At 41.1% G+C, this 18,754-nt stretch overlaps 1 protein-coding gene across 3 annotated transcripts in view; it reads right to left on the bottom strand.

Moving 5' to 3' along the window:
- LOC309687767 (unconventional myosin-VIIa-like) overlaps positions 1–18,754 on the bottom strand; it is a 52,635-nt gene that overhangs the window by 20,256 nt on the left and 13,625 nt on the right. For 2 of the 3 annotated variants that reach the window (XM_082502940.1, XM_082502941.1), the window contains 23 exons: positions 18,317–18,501; positions 17,886–18,007; positions 16,772–16,914; positions 16,426–16,539; positions 16,135–16,203; positions 15,911–15,995; positions 15,612–15,688; positions 14,992–15,111; positions 14,449–14,591; positions 13,744–13,954; positions 12,329–12,464; positions 11,340–11,446; positions 8,422–8,559; positions 6,847–7,005; positions 4,688–4,780; positions 3,357–3,451; positions 2,932–3,016; positions 2,625–2,843; positions 2,160–2,267; positions 1,801–2,010; positions 1,088–1,294; positions 597–773; positions 222–311 (listed from right to left, as the gene is read on the bottom strand). In XM_082502940.1, the coding sequence (XP_082359066.1) occupies positions 222–311; positions 597–773; positions 1,088–1,294; positions 1,801–2,010; positions 2,160–2,267; positions 2,625–2,843; positions 2,932–3,016; positions 3,357–3,451; positions 4,688–4,780; positions 6,847–7,005; positions 8,422–8,559; positions 11,340–11,446; positions 12,329–12,464; positions 13,744–13,954; positions 14,449–14,591; positions 14,992–15,111; positions 15,612–15,688; positions 15,911–15,995; positions 16,135–16,203; positions 16,426–16,539; positions 16,772–16,914; positions 17,886–18,007; positions 18,317–18,501 (3,093 nt within the window). Of the gene's footprint in view, positions 1–221; positions 312–596; positions 774–1,087; positions 1,295–1,800; positions 2,011–2,159; positions 2,268–2,624; positions 2,844–2,931; positions 3,017–3,356; positions 3,452–4,687; positions 4,781–6,846; positions 7,006–8,421; positions 8,560–10,412; positions 10,461–11,339; positions 11,447–12,328; positions 12,465–13,743; positions 13,955–14,448; positions 14,592–14,991; positions 15,112–15,611; positions 15,689–15,910; positions 15,996–16,134; positions 16,204–16,425; positions 16,540–16,771; positions 16,915–17,885; positions 18,008–18,316; positions 18,502–18,754 lie in introns of all 3 variants that reach the window. The other variant, XM_082502939.1, reaches the window with a different exon arrangement.

The raw sequence follows: 18,754 nt of genomic DNA, 5'->3' as shown, positions 1-18,754 counted from the left end.
TAGCAGAATTATTCACAAATATATGGATTTGACCCAAAATGGACTTGAAATTGATAAAATATCTTCATCTGCGCTTGAGATAAAATCTGACTTCATGTTTTTAACATGAAGTTCAAACCCAGATTTCCTTCTGCACCAGAAGCACAATTTTCAGTCTCAGACTGCTCATGTTTAATTAACAGAAACAAGACCAGCATCATATCACCCTCCCTCTCTCTTACCTCCTCGGTGATCTTGGATTTCTTCTTCAGGGTGAGGGACACAAGTTTGTGTCGGACGCTGTTCTTCTTGTGGCTGTCAGAGTGAGGCGTCTGGAGGTGAGAGAAGGAAATCAGCTCACAGAGATCCCTTACACAGTCACTGTGACCTGCACCCTGTTATTCCTGATCTTTGGAAACTATATGAAGTAACAAATGTTAAAAACAGATAAGTTACATGAACACACTGAATAATAGCTCATACTTTATAGTCAGTATCACAGAACCACCAGTTAATCTAAGCTAGATTTTGAAACTTCTTTAAAGGAAATGTCACTTTTAGCTCATGTTAGCGTTTACTCGCTCAAACCTTTAAACTCCGTCACTCTTCCTCCTCACCTCTCCCTCCCCTTGCAGCGCCTGCAGCTCTCGCTTGTACGTCTTTTTCCCCAGCGTCTCGTAGATTTTGGTCATGACTGGGATCTTCTCGCTGCCGTCGCTGATGGCCGTGTGGTACTTTGGCTCCGGGAGATCGCCCATGAACCTCAGCACCGTGATCCACACCGCCAGAGCAGCCTGAGCAGACACGCAGGGCACAAGGAAACAAAAGGTTCATCAGGTGAAATAATTGTTCCTTTGTTGGTTCGTTCTTGGCTGGTGACAGGTCTTAGTAGTCGCACCAGTCATCAGCATCATGGAGCACAGACTGTAACAGCTGCACACAGTCAGAACCTTTCTGCACTCATTACGTCTAAATTAAGTTAAGGCTTAAACCTGAGAGACGAGCAAAGCTCGCTGTAGAGCGACAGCCTCGTGTGGCCTTTTTCAAAACTTCTTCAGTCGCTTGCAAAATACATTTTTACTTTTGCGGGGTCAGAGGTCAGACCTACCAGCTGGTCCCCCTCATCGTCGTGGAAGAGCAGTGGCTGTTTGAGAGGTCGTCGGGCGTAGGTGTGCGTGGTGGTGCCCTGGAAGTAGGTGGCAGCAAACTTGGCGAACTTGTACTCTGATAAATCCTCTTCATCATCGTCCTCAGGCAGAGGAAGAGCCTCATCCAGATCCTCCTCCTCCAGCTCGTGATGGGTCCGCTCCAGATCCTGTAAAGAAGACAGTAAATTCTTGTCTGCTGAAGTTTCCAGAAGTTTTTCAAATTCTCCAAATTTTCCAACTTCAAAAATCCCTCAAATCTATCACTGCGTCTCAGAAACATGCTCTCCTGCAGCACTGTTACTGGAAACAGGTCATTCTTTTTAGAGAAAAAATTTACCTCACACATTCTTATTTATCTAAAGCTGCGATTTCACTGGACTTGGTTATCTCTAATAATTTGAAATAACTGCCAACATGATATCTGATTTTAATGCCCTGTAAATCTGCCATGCTGCGTATTTGAGTAAGCAGTCTTCATGTGTCCTGTGAACATGCCACACACACAGACGATGGCATTATTAACGATCGAGGCTTAAGGAGTCATTTTCCGTCCTCCTGATCAGACACCTTTGCCAACAGGACACAGTTTTACTGATTACACACGTTGGGTAACTATCTTTGGCCTTTATGAGAAAACGGTTCATTAATAAGAGGAAAACTTTGGTCGTGTCACCTCAAAGCCAGCTGGGGCTTGCCCTTCCTGACCCGGGAAAGAACTGGTGGTCCCCAGGAAGCCGAACATCTTGTCCACCATGTCGGAGTCATTGACAGGCTCCGTGCGGGCCTTCTCCATCTGCTCGACCATCTCCTTCTTCCTCCGAGCCTCCTCCTTCTCCTTCTTCTCCCGCTCAGCGTCCTCTTTGGCCAGCTGAGCCAGACGCTCCTGAAGAAAGAAACATTGCACTAGATCTCAAAAATACAGAACAATCCAGTATGTTTCTCAGCACAAGTGTGATGATGAATTATTATTATCCACTTCCCTGCTCTGCTTCACTGATGTTTTAAATGTTGTCACATGTTACATTTGTTCACCTGGTGTTTGCGTTCAGCCTCAGCTTTCGCTCTCTTTGCAGACATCTGGTTCCTCAGTTTGGCTTCTTCAGCCAGACGCATCTTCTCGGCCTCCAGCCTCCTCCGGTACTGAGAGGAGAAATGAAGGAGTCCACCATTAACGACTAAATCAAAACTGCAGCAGCCAGCTGCCAAAACATCCTCGGCACAGCAGCAGAGGGCAGTGCAACTTCTGAATGACTCTTTTTTACACAACAGTGAACAATGTAATGACACTTTGAGGCCGAGCATTAATTTAACAAAGAAATCAAGAGAAGCACAGAAATCACAATGTATGAAAAGATATCAAATCTATCAAGCTCTAGATTTTGTAAACTGATGACATGAACGTGATCTCATCATCTCTAAAACTGAAAACTTGTGTGTAAAATGAGTTTTATGTATATGTGCAATGTTCTGTGTGTGTGTGTGTGTGTGTGTGTGTACCTCTGCCTTCAGCCTCTTGTACAGTCGTCGAGCGATCATTCCTCTCGTGTAAGCCTGGATGGTGATGACGGCCCACAGCCGGTGCCTGAATGCTCGACGCACCAAGAAGCCGCGACAGCGACCCTGGAAGGCTGTGATTCGCTGACGGGCCACGTGATACGATGCGCACAACTTCCTGGAACGAACCAGAGCTTGGAGGCGAGAAAAGCCAGCTCGCATCTGAAAGTAAAGAGGAGGAAAGTTCAGCGAGTCTTTGCTTTGATTTTATTTTGTTTCCACTTTGTTCAAACTGCTGCTCGATGCTCACAGCTCCATAGTTCTTCCTGCACTGATATCCTCTCCACGTCTTCTGGATCAGCACTGCCGACTTCTTCAACTTTAGGAAGTTGGATCTGAAATTGAAAATAATCAGAAACGATTATTTATATGACCTCTTGTTTTACTGTTCATACAAAGAGAAAAAACCTCTGAGAAATAGTTATAAAGAGTCACAGAGAGACTTGTTCGTCTTATTTTCTGCTTTCAAAGAAAACAGAACAGTAAGCGATGCAGCTAGCGATGACAGTCATACTCAGGAGATATGTGCAAGTGTCAGTTTTAAGCAGGTGCAGAACAACACCGCAAGCTACGGTCCGAGAGCGTGATGTTTGAATTCTACTCCGGGATAAGAATCACTGGCAGCTGCATAAAATAAAATAAAATCTCAGTCTGTGAGAAACGCTGACGACCCACCTGTCCTTGAAACCCCGAACCACCTTCTGGATGAGGATGACCTTGTCTGTGATGGCCTTGTCTCTCTCGATCTCCAGCAGCATGTCGTGATGATCCTGGACAGAATAATAAACACACTCCGTACGCTTCTGTTTCTCTGCTCTGACTCAGTTTGAGAACGTTTTAGTGATGATTTGAGACATTTTACTCAAAACCACAAAAGTCACCTACTGGTCCTGGAGGAAAAGCCAGGAGGAAGTCAGTAACTTAAATGAAACAGAGCAGCTGTCACTTCCAGCTAACGTGGCAAAATATAAATATCTGCTTTCTAAAAATATAAAATGTAAGACACAGGCAGGATACACAAGCTTTAACCTGACAGTTTTCAACTAACATGACACACAACTAAATGTAAACACCTAAAGCTCCTTCCCGTCATCTGTCCACCCGCATGCAGGCTGATCTGACCACGTCCTGTTGGGGAAGTGTGGGCACTGCTCTGCTTTCACCCACTGAACTTTCTCCTTCCTGCTGTACTTCCTGTCTGGCCGAGCATCGAGGCCTGAGGGAGATGAGCCTCGACTCCACCACAGTCAACACATCTCAGTGCTCCACCCCCCAAATTATCAATCTAAAACACTTTAAAGGTGAAAGTGTCACATTATATCCACTATGATTTAAGGGCTGAAGGTCCACCCCCTTCACCGAAATTACATTTTATTCCCAGGAGCGATCTTTGATGAGCGCTTTGAATGCAGGAAGTAAAGAAAATAAAAGGCAGAAACATAAAAATGAAGATAACGGCTGTGCTGCAGAGCGACGATAAACAACAACAACAAAAACGCTTTGACAGGCTGTGCTCGCCACGTCAAACTACACTGTGGAGCCAGATGATATGTTCTTTTAACCTCTGTGTGGGGACGGCCAGCTAACAGACGTGACCTCTGACCTGATCTGCAATACATGTTTGTATAAAGTAGGCAGATAGACAGCTGGAAACTAAAACACGCAGTGTTTCCCATCAGCAGACGTGTGGACTGGAAACAACCAGAGCAGATTCACGGCTGGGATGAACCACAGCCGAGCGAGTCAGAGACGAGAATGTAAAGAAGTTCTGGATAATGTGGAAACATTTCAGTGGAAAGATAAGAGAACAGTAGTTCACGCGATGTGCTGTGCCAGCCGCTTAGCCCGGGCATCAGTGTTTTTTGGAAATACAGCGAGCCCTGTGAAAAGTTTCACACTGGTGCTGTTAGCAGCTGTGTGAAGTGGCACCTACAAATCTGAGACTTTGAACAACACCCTGCAGGCTTTTCTGCCCTGTGTGGACACACGCCTGCATGCAGGAGTACCTTGAGGAAGATCTTGGTTTTTCCCATCTGCCAGTCGTCGTCTCTGCCGAGCACGGCCTCAGCGATCCTCTCACAGGTTCCTCTCAGGTCCTCCTGATGGAAACAGAGACGGTATCAACCAATATATTTTATTCCTGGACTCTACCAGAGTAGCTTTGCATGATTCACAGTTTCCAAAAGAATCCTCATTTATCTCATTCTGAGCCTCAGTGTGAAACAAGCTCTTTAAACCCTTCAAACAAACTTTCTCCAGACAGGCTGGTCCTCAGAAAAAGACGAGGGCGGGGCTTCTGTGCTCACAGAGCTGTGTGTCCAAGATGATCATATAATGCATATCCTCTCTCGCTGACATCACATGGAGCAAAGAATAGAAAAAACTGTCTGAAACTGAGTGTTCAAAGAATTCTATAGCCTGTTTCTAAATCACAGGGATTACATTTGCAGGTAATCCCTGTGATCCCAAATGTGTCCAAAGCTTGAGAAATAAAATTTCTTTTTCTAACAAAACCCAAAATTACTTTCACTGAATTTGCCAAGTTTGAGCAAAATAATCATCAACTTAATCACAACGAACGCAGGTCAAACCACTGCGTTAACTGCAATAACAAGTCAGGTATTAAAAATACAAATGTTTTCAAAGTGACACACACACACACACAAAATATGACCTGTGAAGCGTCACAGGGCGGGGTGGAGGAAACAGAACACGCATGTTCCAAGAAAAACAGGCAGCTGGTGGGAGTGTGGGAAAAACTGCACAGTGAAAACATGTGTGGCACCAGAAAATACCCTCATGACAAACTCTCGCACACACAAACCCACAACAAAGAGAGACACTCGCTCACTTCCCATAACAACGCCGCTGGGCCCGTGTCACACAGAGGCTACACAGCAGGCCACCTTCCCTAAGAAGAAGCTACAGCTGCTACAAAATTACTTATCCAAGCTCGGATAAGTCCAACACTTTATTCCAATTCAACAAATTGTTATTATTATTTTTTAACTGAAGTAAATGCTGAGGTGATCCGCAGCTTTCTCAGACCACAGTTTTACACAGATGAATACTGTGATAAGATTATTCTCTGCACAAAGATTTTCACTGAATCTCAAAAATGCTTTTGGTCCAATTGGAGAGATTTTAACAGTTAGACAACAACTGTTTATTTAAACCACAAAAAGTTCAGAGTTGAATGCAGCCACGTGATCCCCGGTTAGATAAATGCTTCTAGCATAAAACTGTTGATCTCCTCCTACAGCCTTTTTGTGTTTTTTGAAACTGCCTGATTGGTGTGGCCACAAAAATGGAAAGATGCGCATTATTCTTTTTAACTTTTACTTTCTTTCTTTTTTTAAACTTCCTTTAACTTTCAGGCAGTTACTCCATCGTCAGGTTTTTATTGTGACAACTGCAATTTTCAGATAGTGAGTATTTAAATCGTTTTAGTGTTTCTGCGCCTACAAACCAGATTAGGTTCATGTTTAAACTGAAGCATAGAAAGAATAAAAGACTTTAAAAACTGATTTAAAAACTGCCCGACTATGATGACGTGATTCTATTTTTTAGCTGATTAAAGTATTGAGTTACTAGTTCTTTATTATTTTGAGTTTAAGTGATTTTATTTATTTCAGTGAATATGTAACCGACTCGACTGTAAATTAGTTAAGTCATTAAGTCACATCATTAAGACAAAGAAAATTCGTTTTGAAAGAAGCGACAGGTGAGGACCGCCTAAAAACAGCTCTGGTATAAAATCGAATGCACTCATGATTCCAATCTTCTTTTGAACTTCCATGACACCATCTGTAAAAACCATCCTGATCACGAGACGTTCCTGATCCGTCCCGTGTCCAACAACAACAACATGAGCTGCGCTGTGTGAAAAGAGGACAGTTTCCAGGCATCAAATGCAAGAATCACACAGTGAAACTTTTCTTTTTCTTGAAACTGGACGTCAACAGTGATGAGAAACTTTGCTTCATTTATATTTGATGAATATTTTTTGATCTTTACTTTTTTGCCACGTTTTCCAATAAAAAAAAAAGAGAAGCTGGAGTACCTGGAGTTGGGAATACATAAATTATTCTGGGTGTGTTGATTTAAAACACCCAATAATATGGTGCGTCTACCAGACCCATCAACACACCTGTAGTCACTCTACCTGTTTGTACGCCGGTTTGACTCCAGGCATGAGCACCCGGTAGCGGTCGACGAACTCCACGAAGGTGTAGCGGATGGGATATCCAGCACGGCGGATTCGGATGGTCTCCATCATACCCGAGTACCTCAGCTGACGCACACACAGCTCCCTGTCAAACAGCTGCAGACAAACATGAACAGTTTTTTGACAAAGTCCCAGCTTTGGCTGAAGAAGCTGAGAAAGGTTAAAGGTCATAGCTGCAAAGATTTGGTACTTTGAGGCAGTTGAGAGAAAACATGACGGGCGAACTGGGATATTTTATTTAATCTATCAACATGAAACTCCTTTAGATCACTACGTACTTTTATTTTTCTACAGTTAAGTAACCCATTAATCATTTCCCCATTTTTACTCCTCATTGTGCAGCTTAACAGCCACTCCACTTTCTCTCAAACAGTCCTGTTTGTCAGATGAGGTTGTGGCTTTTTCTTCATCACTCATTTTCAGCTTCTTAATTACAGTTTGAACTCTGCTGACCGGCATTCTCATTTCCCTGATTATATTTTCATATCCGTTTCCTGTTTTATAAAGTTCAACTATGTTCTCCAGCAGATCCTTTGAGAAGTCCAACATCAGTGCAGCACTGGAAACGTGCAGGAGCCCAGAAACTCACCGACCTCATTACAAGCAAACAGATCACAGGTGAGAACGATCATCTTTAGTAGTCATTTAAACCTGTGTGTGTCAGCATATGTGGATGGTATCATGCCAACACTTAAAAATAATAAATGATTTTACTGAAACCACCAACCATGAATGAAAAACATTTTTGTAGCATCATTCATATTTTCTGAAAAAATTCTGCCAGGATACATAAACATATGAACTGAACTCAGGATACAGGTCAGGTCCAAACGTTTGTGCTGCACTGTAACATAAACTCCCCTCAAACTTTCAGCTACAGCACAGCCTGAATTTAAAGACATAATCTTTATTTGTCACAGCGGCTGTGGTAACGGTCAGACATGGAGAGAGTGGAGAGCCATGGGAAAATACGGAGGGAAATTAAGTTATGGGAATGAGATTTACAGAGAGAAAAACAAGCAGAAGCAGATTTGATCCATTTCTATCGATTAAGTTTTTAATCTAATTGATTAAAAACTTTTTCATGCAATTTTGCTCGTGAGGATGACTCCAATATGTTTTAATGACAGGAAGGAAAACAAAGAAAGCCTTGCACACTATGAAAGGTACAAAGCATAAAAACAGGTTTGTAGTTTATCAGGTATCTGCAGGGTTGGACCGAAAAATTTTTTAAAAAAGTTTTCTAATGCAAAACGAAGTAAAAATACTATTTACTATTTCACTATATCATGTTAACCTCTACAACTTCTTCATAACTAAAGTGTGCCTCCTCTGCAGCAGAGTTTCTAATGTCCATTAACTTCTGAATCAACCTTTTTTACCTTTTACCTTCGTAATTCATCTCAACACTGAACTAAGCAAAGCCATGTTTTGCCTCCCTGTGACTGCAGTCTTCCAGTAACTGCATGTTTTAACCTCGACTTCTATCTGCGGACAGCGTGTCAGACTCACCATCGGCTTCTTGTATTCATTGGGTTTGATGCAGCGGACGAAGAACGGCTGACAGACGCTCAGAGTTCTCATCAGCAGCTCCAGAGATCTTTTAAACTGGCTGCTCAGGGTGGGCGAACGCTTCCTGGTTTCTGCTCCCTAAACACACACACACACACACACACACACACACACACACAGCAACAACCCTGTTAGAAACAATGAGGACTCCTCCTGCTCTTCCTGAGCTCGGACACCAACCTCTTTCCTCTCTGAACAGCAAAGTTTGACGCTTCAGCTTCACTCAGTCAAACCTGCTGACTGAGCAGCGACTGCTTCACAAGGAAGGAGCTGCAATCAATTAACTGAAGCATCAATCAGCTCAGCCAGAGAAAACTGTTTTAGGCCTGTTTTTAAAATTATTATAAAACTTATTTAAATTAATCACATCATTTAAATTAAAGTAAAATGGCATCACACAACAATTTGATTTTAAAAACAACAATAACATTCTGGTTATTTGTATATTTAAAGAAATTTCTTGAGTTTTGAGACCTAATTTTTAAAAAAAAATTGCGATATTTTCCTCCAGACTATGAATAAGCTGATGAAAATAAAATAAATAAAGATTTTAAAATAATTTTAATATTATTCAGCAACATTATATTATTTAAAATTAAAAGTCTAAAAAATAATCACGTTACTGTCCATTAATAGTTACAGCTTATTGCAGCCATAGTTTGACTATTTCAACACACACGACAACTTGTAAGGCTACCGGAGAATCAATAATAATAATAATAATAATAAATGATGATGATGATGATGATAAAGAGCGAAATTTGAGAAACAAAAGTTCTTACCAGAGTTTCGTGAGCACAGAGCAAACTGAGCTTTGTATAAAGAGAAAAACTTTCTAATATTTCTCCATCCTGCGTGTTTGTACTTGAGCCTCACTGAGGTGGAAGTGAGTGTTTCCGTCGGTGTTTGAGCCGTTTACAGATCACCTGCTGCTTCCCTGCGCAGGCTAAACTCAGCGACCTGATCTAAATCTGACCCCGTTCACTCACTTCTACCTTCAAGTTACATCAGCGCGCAGCTTCACAGCACGAGCTTCTGCACCGATCAACACCGTCACATAAACCTCGTCACCGCCTGTGGAGGTGTTCGTGTGATAGAAACGTTACTGCCCTCCGGCGGTAACAGGCATCTATTACAACACTGCAATTAATACATTCAAGTGATAAAATATAAATAAAAGTTATAATTATATTAAAAGCAAATTAATGCACATGTCTGGATTCACCACTGGTTTGATTATTAAAAACAACTCGAATACTAATATAATCCATGTTTATTAACAGCTTTAGGTGGAGCAGAAACCTTGCTGCCCTTAAAACTTTAAAAAGTAATCATTAGTAAAAATTACATTTATAATATGTCAAGTAGTTTGCTAAAGCAGCATCTGATGTCACAAAATAATGTAGTTTGTCAGTGTAAACAAACAACAGATAAAAAATAAATAAAATAAAGGCTCAGTGGGGTTTGTTTGCCGTACTTCTGCCCGCAGTCGGTTTGTGAAAAGAAGTTACGGCTATATGTTATTGTTAACTGCATTAAATTTTTGGTAATATTTACTAATGCTAGGTTTACCTCGCTGACTCAGTACTAACTTTGAATTTGTTTAGCATCACGGCTTTGTTTTTTTCTTTCTACATAAGACTAAAACACTTTTAAGGCAGAAAATAAAAATGATCGGTGAGCTACGGTATAATCTTGTGACATTACTCACAGATGAAAGCACACAGAGTAGGAAAATAACCACCATAGTTGACATGGAGTTGTATTCATCAGCCTTTTGGTTGAATCTCATTCAGCTATGACAAACGTATGTGAGCTATGGGATGTTCAGACCATGTTTGAAGTCAGAGAGGAATCAATGAAATGGAAGAAGATGGTAAAATGAAGAGGATGAAAATGCAGCGCTGGGATGTTTGATTTCTCATTTTTACCTTGGAGGGAGCTGTGGCTGAACTAACAGGAGCGTAACCACACAGAAACTGGCAGAAGCAGCACACAGACATGCAAATGCAAACAAAGAGACACACAGGGAGGGAAGACAAAGAAGTCAGACATGTTATTTTGGGCTGGACTTCAAAGAGAAACATGCAAGTAAACAACAGCATGCAGGAGAAGAACAGCTCAGAAAAACTTTCTGCAGTTCTCAAATTAACGTGTCACTCAGTCAGGAGGTTCCTAGATGGGGTACCGCTGCATTCAGGGACCCAGAGAGCACACTCGCTGTTATCAGAGTTGCCAGGTTTGTGGTTTTCCCACAGCATCTAAATACTGTCTACATCTGATCTGAAAAGTAAATGTAAATTTAGTAACACAAATCCTAAAGTGGACGTCTTCGGTTTATTTCCATCCTTGGGTTCTCATAGCTCAAACAAATCCTTATTTTTGATATAGTGGGTCTTGATTATGGCTGCCTTCTTCTCATTGGTTGACCCTTACAAAAAGCAGGTGGGTGGGGCCCATGTGCCTAGTATAAGACACCAGGGCCTGTTTATTTGAAACTCTAGTCATGTTTTATGCTTTTCACCAGAGTAACAGTATGACAGAAATAAGGGAAAGCAGGATCTGCTTTGAACAAGTTAGTAAGTTATTAATTCTGCAAATTGTTACACTAACAAACACAGAGAAACACAACCTGCTGTAATGCTTCTAATCTCAGCATCCACCAATCAAGTGTTTAGTTTAAGTTCCAGTTCAGGGCCTGGTTGGTGATAGTTCTGGTGTGGTCACACAGGCCTGACAATGGTCTTCTAGTTAATTTCCTTAATACATGTTTGTGTGTGTGTGTGTGTGTGTGTGTGTGTGTGTGTGTGTGTGTGTGTGTGTGTGTGTGTGTGTGTGTGTGTGTGTGTGTGTGTTACCATAGCTACGTCAGCCTGGAAGATTTGTTTGATGAACTTGTTTTTGGAGGAGTGAACCAGCTGAATGATGTCGCCATACAAAGTGTCCCTGTTCTTCTCCAGGAAACCTGCAGGACACACAAGTCAACATCTTGGAAACATCAAAGGTTTAAACATTGCTAATTTGACTTTACGACATTTATTTGTCAGTGGTGATTACGATGTATTTGTAGAAGTTTAAAGGAGTTTAAAAAAAATTATAATAATTGTACAAGATCTGACATAAAAACATTCATGAAAAAGACATAAAAGATTAAATTTATGATTTCCTGAGAACTGACATGTGGATCTATAGAAATGTGTAATTTGGGCCCAAATCCAGTGAAGAAACTTCCAGTTATAAGTTTCAGTAATAGGTTTGAAGAAATGTTTTCAGCTCTGACTTAGTAAAACATTTTTAAGTGGAAGTGGTGCTTCCATGCTGTTATTTCTATTTCAGCATGTTTTAAATACACACTCCGGCTAATGGGATAAAGATCAAGACACGCGGCTACAGGCAGCAAACATACAAAGCCCACCACTGCACACGATTTCGAGCAAACATCCATCCCGCATCAGTTTCAGGTTTAAACCAGTGACTCTTGTGACTCTGCATGAAATTGACCTTTGAATATGAACCACTAAAGTCATAAACAGAAGGTTTAAAGAGCAGGTTGGTGGAGCTTTGATGCCCACAGCCAGAGCTGTGCGCTCTCACTTTGACATAGACTAGAAAAACATGGTCAGGTGCGATACTTGTACATACACTGAGCTCATTAGGTGAAACTTTGGTCAAAGAATTTAAATGCAGGATTTTAGGCTGTATGTCGTTTTGGTAGTTTTATTTAGCCAGAGATCAGAAAACCATCCTGACTGGCTTCATAAAATCTCTTTTACTGTACATTCAAACAACGGGAAACTTGTAGTAACTGCATCTTTTAGTGATGTGGTGTGTGTGAAGTGACTCTGACCTCTTGTTTCATAGTAAACCACTCCAGCAAAGTGTTGGATGCCAAACTGAGTCTCATAGTTGTTCTTTGGAGGGATGTAGTTTGTGTTGAGTTTATGCTGAAAGTTCAGCTTGTTGAGCATGGTGGTGTCTGTGCCCTGCAGGAGACAGGCAGGAAAATGTGAGAGTTTAGTTTAAAAAACAAGGCTTCGAGTCTTTAGGCCACATGGCGGCAGCAGAAACAAGCTGTGAACAAGCTGCTGACACCTTATTGACTAAAATCTTCCACACACTGTTTGTTGGAGTTGTAGTGAAAACAGTGTCCAGCATGCTGTGATTCAGTGCTGCTTAGGCTGCTATGCCTCAGGACGCTTTACATTTAAAAACAAGTTTAAAACCTGGTAAAAAACAAAAGGTTTTTAGTTTCTATGGATAGTTTCCCCGTTTATATGAGCTGTAAAGTGGATGATTCTTGTTAAAAAAACATACAGATCTATTGTTATTTTAACTGCCAAGTGTGCAGTTTGCTGTGTTTAATGGAAATATCTGACAGATAACCATTCAACAGACTCAATTTTCATTATTCTGTTACATCAAGAAGGCAAAATACAGTGTTGCTCCATCTGTGAATGTAAAGCCAGTGTTTTGTGCGCCATTTTTTCACTGATCTCCTCCAAGTCTTAGCCAAGTTAAACAAATGTGTCCTAATATGTGGTGGTAAAGTTCCCCAGCATCCATGTCGTCATCATTTTCATACAATATAAATAACTCATTTGGGCCAACATTAAAATCTATTCCTCTATTAATCTATATTAATTTTACTGACAGTAGTTGTAGGCTCCATGTCACCACTATGTTACAGATCCAGGAAGTCAAACAGGAAACGGGAGATTTCCAAATCTTTTGATATTAGGTGGATTTTGAAATTTGACAAGTTGATGGAAATTAGGTCTATTGGAAGGTCGGTCTGGTTGACAACAATTAGGACATCATGAACTTTTGTGTTTGTGTTTTATGTGTGGGAACTCTTCTATAGAAAATGTCACCTGTGTGAGTGAACTGAGAACCGCATACATGGTTGGTTCCTGTGGGAGGAGCTTAAGGTGTCCAGTCCGCTTCATGCCACACTTGATTGCCAGGTTTCCTTACATTCTTCAAAACGCAGACTCCATGAACCAATAGAAGCTGTCACAGTAGCCATGTTTCTGCTCAGTTTGTAAGGAGCACAGTGTTTCTGCTTCTCTTGTCCCGAGAGCTGTACAACAGTTGTGTAGCAACTCTTTTTTTAAATGCTTCTGGTGTCCTTCAGCTCCTGCAGAGAATTTCTGGTTCTTTGGTTGCTAAATGCTCCACTGCTGGTGCACGTATACCGTCATCATTACAGAGCTGAACTTTGGGGAATCAAAGACCAGGTGAGACAAATATGGGAGCGCATACCTTCGGAAATTTGCTCTCCTCGTCGATGAGTGAGATGATGTTCATGGGTTTGATGGCGATCATGTCCAGAGCGTCCTGGTTGTCTGTGAACTCAATGTGCTGCCAGTTGATGTTCTCCAGGTTGTACTCCTCCTGCTCTAGCTTGAACACATGACGCACGAAGAACTGCTGCAGGTTCTCGTTGGCAAAGTTTATGCACAGCTGCTCGAAGCTGCAGGAACGAGGACGAGAAGTGACGGAAAAGCTGACAATGCTGACAGAATAGTTCAGTTAAACTCAATATGTAGTGATGCCAGTGGGTTTCACAAAATAAATACATAAACAATGCCACAGGCATAAGAACAAACTTTTTAAATTAGGTATTTAATAAAAACCACACAGGGTATAAAATATGTGCCAGTTTCAACAGAAAGTACTTGTTAGCATCTCTCATTAGCTATAACACAATACATGTGTTGTGTTATTTTTCATGCATTCATGGTGATCATTTAGAGGCAGGTCACATGGGTGTGGGCGGTGATATTTAAAGCTATTAGTGAGCACCTCACCTGAAGACCAGGAGGGCAAAGGGTACATATGAATGCCTCTGTGGACGTTACACTTCACTCACAAGGGATTTGTAGCTGGCTTTGGAAACCCCTCAGAACAAAGATTTAGTGGGTAGGGTGGACAGCATCACTATGTGAGAGTTAGTGTGTAATGTACCTGTTTACTGTGAAGTTTTCAAAGCCAAAGATGTCCAGGAGTCCGATGGAGCGTCTGAGCGCTTTGGGCTGAGATGACGGAGGCTTATAAATGGCTGCATTGATCTTTTCCACGATCCACACAAACAAGCGACCGTAAATACCCTGCGCGCACACACAGACAAAGTCACAGTCCAACACATTAAAGGTCCCCAATGAGGGATTTGATCTCTAGTAGAGATATTATGTGCGTGTTGATCACTGTCTCAGTCTCATTCCACTTCTTGGTGGAAATGCAAAAATGTGTTGGAAGAGGCAGTGAAGAAAACCATTATTCTGCAAACCTGCAGGTCGAAATGAAACATGGCAGGATGTAAGATACTTAAAGTGTTTGAATGGCTCTGAAAATGTGTTAAAGGAAAGGAAATACAATGAAAAGGTTCACACCAGAGTCTGTGTTGGACAATCTCAACTTATTCTCTTTTATCATCTCTGCTACGTGGGGCTTTTAACCCCTTTAGTTCATTAACTTAAATGAATAAAGTGTGATAATTATGAGCTGTACCTTAACAAAAGCGTCCCGTACATCCAGAGCTTGTTCCATGCTGAGAGGGGTGGAGACCGTCTCTCCTCTGGTGATGAGTGTTCGGCTGGTCAGACAGTTCATCAGATCCTTAACGTCCACCTTAACACACAGAGACACATAAACACAGGAGCTCCTCAATGAATCTCCAAAACATCCAATCAAATTTACGGTTTTGAAGTACTGTGAAATAATAGCGTAAAACTGCTTTTATTAACACCTGAATGGAGGTTTGATTTGAGTGTCACTGAACAGTGACACTGCTAGATTAGACTAAAAGAAAGAAGGGTGGGTGGATAATGTGTCTGAGCACAATGGGATCTTTAAATTAGGGTGAAACTGCTGGCCAGTTCTACTATTATTTATTTTCTATCATATATATACTGTCACAGTGGTGGATGATCATATTAAACTTCACCAGAGTTTTTAAATAATGAAGGCAGTGGACGTAGGTACAAAACTATGGGTGTGAATATAGAAGTCCCGCCCACTTGTTGCCCATCCATCTGTGTATGAGGGGCATCTAATCAAAAGAAGGAGGGGCAAGAAAAGCAAAACAGGATGAAAGAGGATGAAAAGGTGTGTGTGTGTGTGTGTGTCACCTCTAATAGTGTGGCAGAAGTAGTGAGATGAGGGCTCCGCACCACCTCACAGGCATCAAGGTTGTCATAGGTGCGTGCTGAAAGGTCAAAGATCAACAGAGTGTCTAAAGAAGTTTTCTTTATAAATAAAATTAAAATCACAGATATTTTTTACGAGGTGTTAATTATGTCTGTACTTGTGTGGACTGCAAGGACTGGACACTAAGAACAATACTCACAAGGAAACATGGCTACAGGAAGCTAAACACAGCGGACGAGTAAACAGTAAATTCCTTTTCTGGTAATATTTTTCACGTTACCCTCGTATCTCAGGTTTCCCATGTGCAGTATAGCAGCCAGCAGCTTAGAAATCTCCCAGTTCTCCTTGTCAGTGAACATCAGCACCTGAGCAAACAGACCCAAGCAACAATCATTACCTTTCAGTGTCTTTCAAATATAAGATGATAAAAACAGTATGTTGGTGATATTTAAATAGTTGAATACACAATATTAACTTTAGGTAAAGCAGCACACACGTTAGTACCTTCATTGCAGAGCGGATGTTGGCGTACTCCTTCATATCGTTTCGGCCATCACAAACGGTACAGTTACCCTGCAAAGAGACGGAGGGATGGATGGGGATCAGAACAAAGTCTTTGTCTTTTCATATTTTATTTACTTTTTTTAAATCCTATTTTTATTTGATATAATCTCTGTTTTCCTGATTGGCACGATCCCCTAATAAGAGACTATTCAACAGCTGTAAAGATCAAAGCTCCTCTTGACCGATAAGGCGACTGATCAGCCAATTACGCAGCGTGAGACAGTAACTCACGATGGTCAGGTAGGTGTAGTCTGTGGCTTTGCTCAGCCCCAGTTTCTTCTTCTCATCGACAGTCATTCCCTTCAGCATACAGTAGAAGATGTGGTAGTTTCTCTCATCGTAGGCCTGTAGAGAGAGGAGAAAAGTCAAATCAGTGTTACACCACTACATATTATAAAAGATAAGGTAAGGCTTTGCAGACTGCAGGGATTAATTCATCATAAGATAGAACTGACTTTTGGCTATTTTGTTTTACTTTAAGTCAAGATGATAAACAGAATGACGTTTTTTATGTCACAGTTAGTTACTGAGAAAATGCTCAGGAGTTTAACTTTGAGCTGATCAGCTTCGGACTTACCTGTCGACAGACTCGGGATTTCTCCAGCAGGTACTGCTCTATCTTGGCTCCTTCTATGGCTCCTCGCTTGTTGAAATGGATGTCAATGTATTTCCCAAAACGAGATGAGTTGTCATTGCGGATCGTTTTTGCGTTTCCAAAGGCTGGAAGAAAAACAGAAAACACCAACAATGCAAAAGACATTTCTGTCAAGGTCTGATTGCCCACTGGGAATCTTAATGGAGACTCTTTAGGAATTATCTTCTTTCTTGGCTGTAAATGTTTTCACTGTGTGTTTTCAGTAGATTCACTGAAATATGAGAGGAGACTCAGACATGTGAGCATGTAGCGTGGTGTGTTGTTTCACGATCGTCTTTCTCTCAGGTGAGACATTCACGCAATGCTGGATTGAAGTGTAAATGACGCCTGCTTTGCACTCACAGTGCACTGCACATACGTAATAGGTTGCCTGCTTTTATCATGACGGCTATAAAGTAGATTGGCTTATGCACAAAGAATCACGGGGTCACATTTTATCATTTTGCCCAACATTTAAGCCAAATAGAGTTGATTTTTGATCACAATGAATGGCTAACTGGCAAAGAATTGACCAAAGATGTTGAACGACGTATTAATCTTGCTAATTTGGTTTCATCTTATAAGTAATTCCTGCTGATTTAATTAACAATTAAATGGAGGTAGATGTTTCATGTGACCTGTCCTGTCACTGCACTACTGCAGACCTCTATCTTACAGTGTTTTGCTCTTCTGATCATTTTGAATTTTGTTATAATACATCCAGTAAATCTTAGAATATTTTTTAATGAAGTAATGTACATGTTTAAAAATAACTTTGGTAGTCAGCACAGTCTCAGTCTGTGCTGCCGGGTGTTGATGTTGTAAAACCTTCAGCTGCAAGATTACTGAACTAACATGTCTCTGTTACAACTGTGAGAGATTAAACGTAAATGCTAAAGTGAATCCACAACATCATCTGTGAGTTTGTCTACTTCATAGAGATTTTCTTCCAGATAATGAGTTAAAGATCACTTTTCTCTGTGTGTGTGTGTGTGTGTGTGTGTGTGTGTGTGTGTGTGTGTGTGTGTGTGTGTGTGTGTGTGTGTGTGTGTGTTACCTTCTAGTATAGGGTTTGCCTCCAGGACCTGCTGCTCTATCCAGGAGTGTTGACCACTGATGGCCGCCAGAAACTGAAGGATCAGTTTGGTGCTTTCTGTTTTTCCTGCTCCAGATTCACCACTATCAAACCAAAACAACAGCGAGAAAATGTGATCATGTTTAAGAAAGACCAAGAGGTTGTTTATCATTTTAAAGTTTCTGATGATTCTATGAGATCTTCAGCACCTACATTTTTATCAGTTTCTTATTTTTCTTGTTTTTTCTTCTTTTAATCACAAATTTTAATAATTTGATAGAAAATAAAAAAGATTAGATATTAGATATCTGACTGACTGACAAACCTTTTGGTCTGCATGGTTAAAACTCACATCCTTGCTGTATGATTGCTGGTTTGTATTTGAGCCACCTGCAGTCTGAACTTTTCCTAACCTGATGATACAGCACTGGTCGCGGTTGTTCCTCTGCATGTTGAAGTAACAGTTGTCAGCAATGGCAAATATATGAGGTGGCATTTCACCGATCTTCTTGTTGGTGTAGAGGCGGATCTGGTCAGCCGTGTAGATGGGCAGCGGCTGGTAAGGATTGACAGCCACAAGGATGGAGCCTGTGTACGTCTGTACAGAAAAAACGAGGATGAACCAAATTATGTTTTTTTTAGGTCACCCAGGTGTTGATGTTTTGGACTCACACTGCTGGTAGCTGATGTGTAAAAGAAGATAAGTACTGAGTAACTACAAATCCTACAGACATCATCTTCTCCTCAACATGCTATACTTGGAAAATTCCTCCAAGGACTGTCAAAAGACAGTTCCTGGGTCCAAACCAGAGCAAGGCAAAGTGTAATAAGAAGCTAACAAATAGTTCAAA

Source organism: Aulonocara stuartgranti (assembly GCF_965226115.1).
Source record: "Aulonocara stuartgranti genome assembly, chromosome: 14".
Taxonomy (NCBI): domain Eukaryota; kingdom Metazoa; phylum Chordata; class Actinopteri; order Cichliformes; family Cichlidae; genus Aulonocara; species Aulonocara stuartgranti.
The sequence above is the reverse complement of the archived record's forward strand: the minus strand, read 5'-3'. Positions and strand labels throughout refer to the sequence as shown.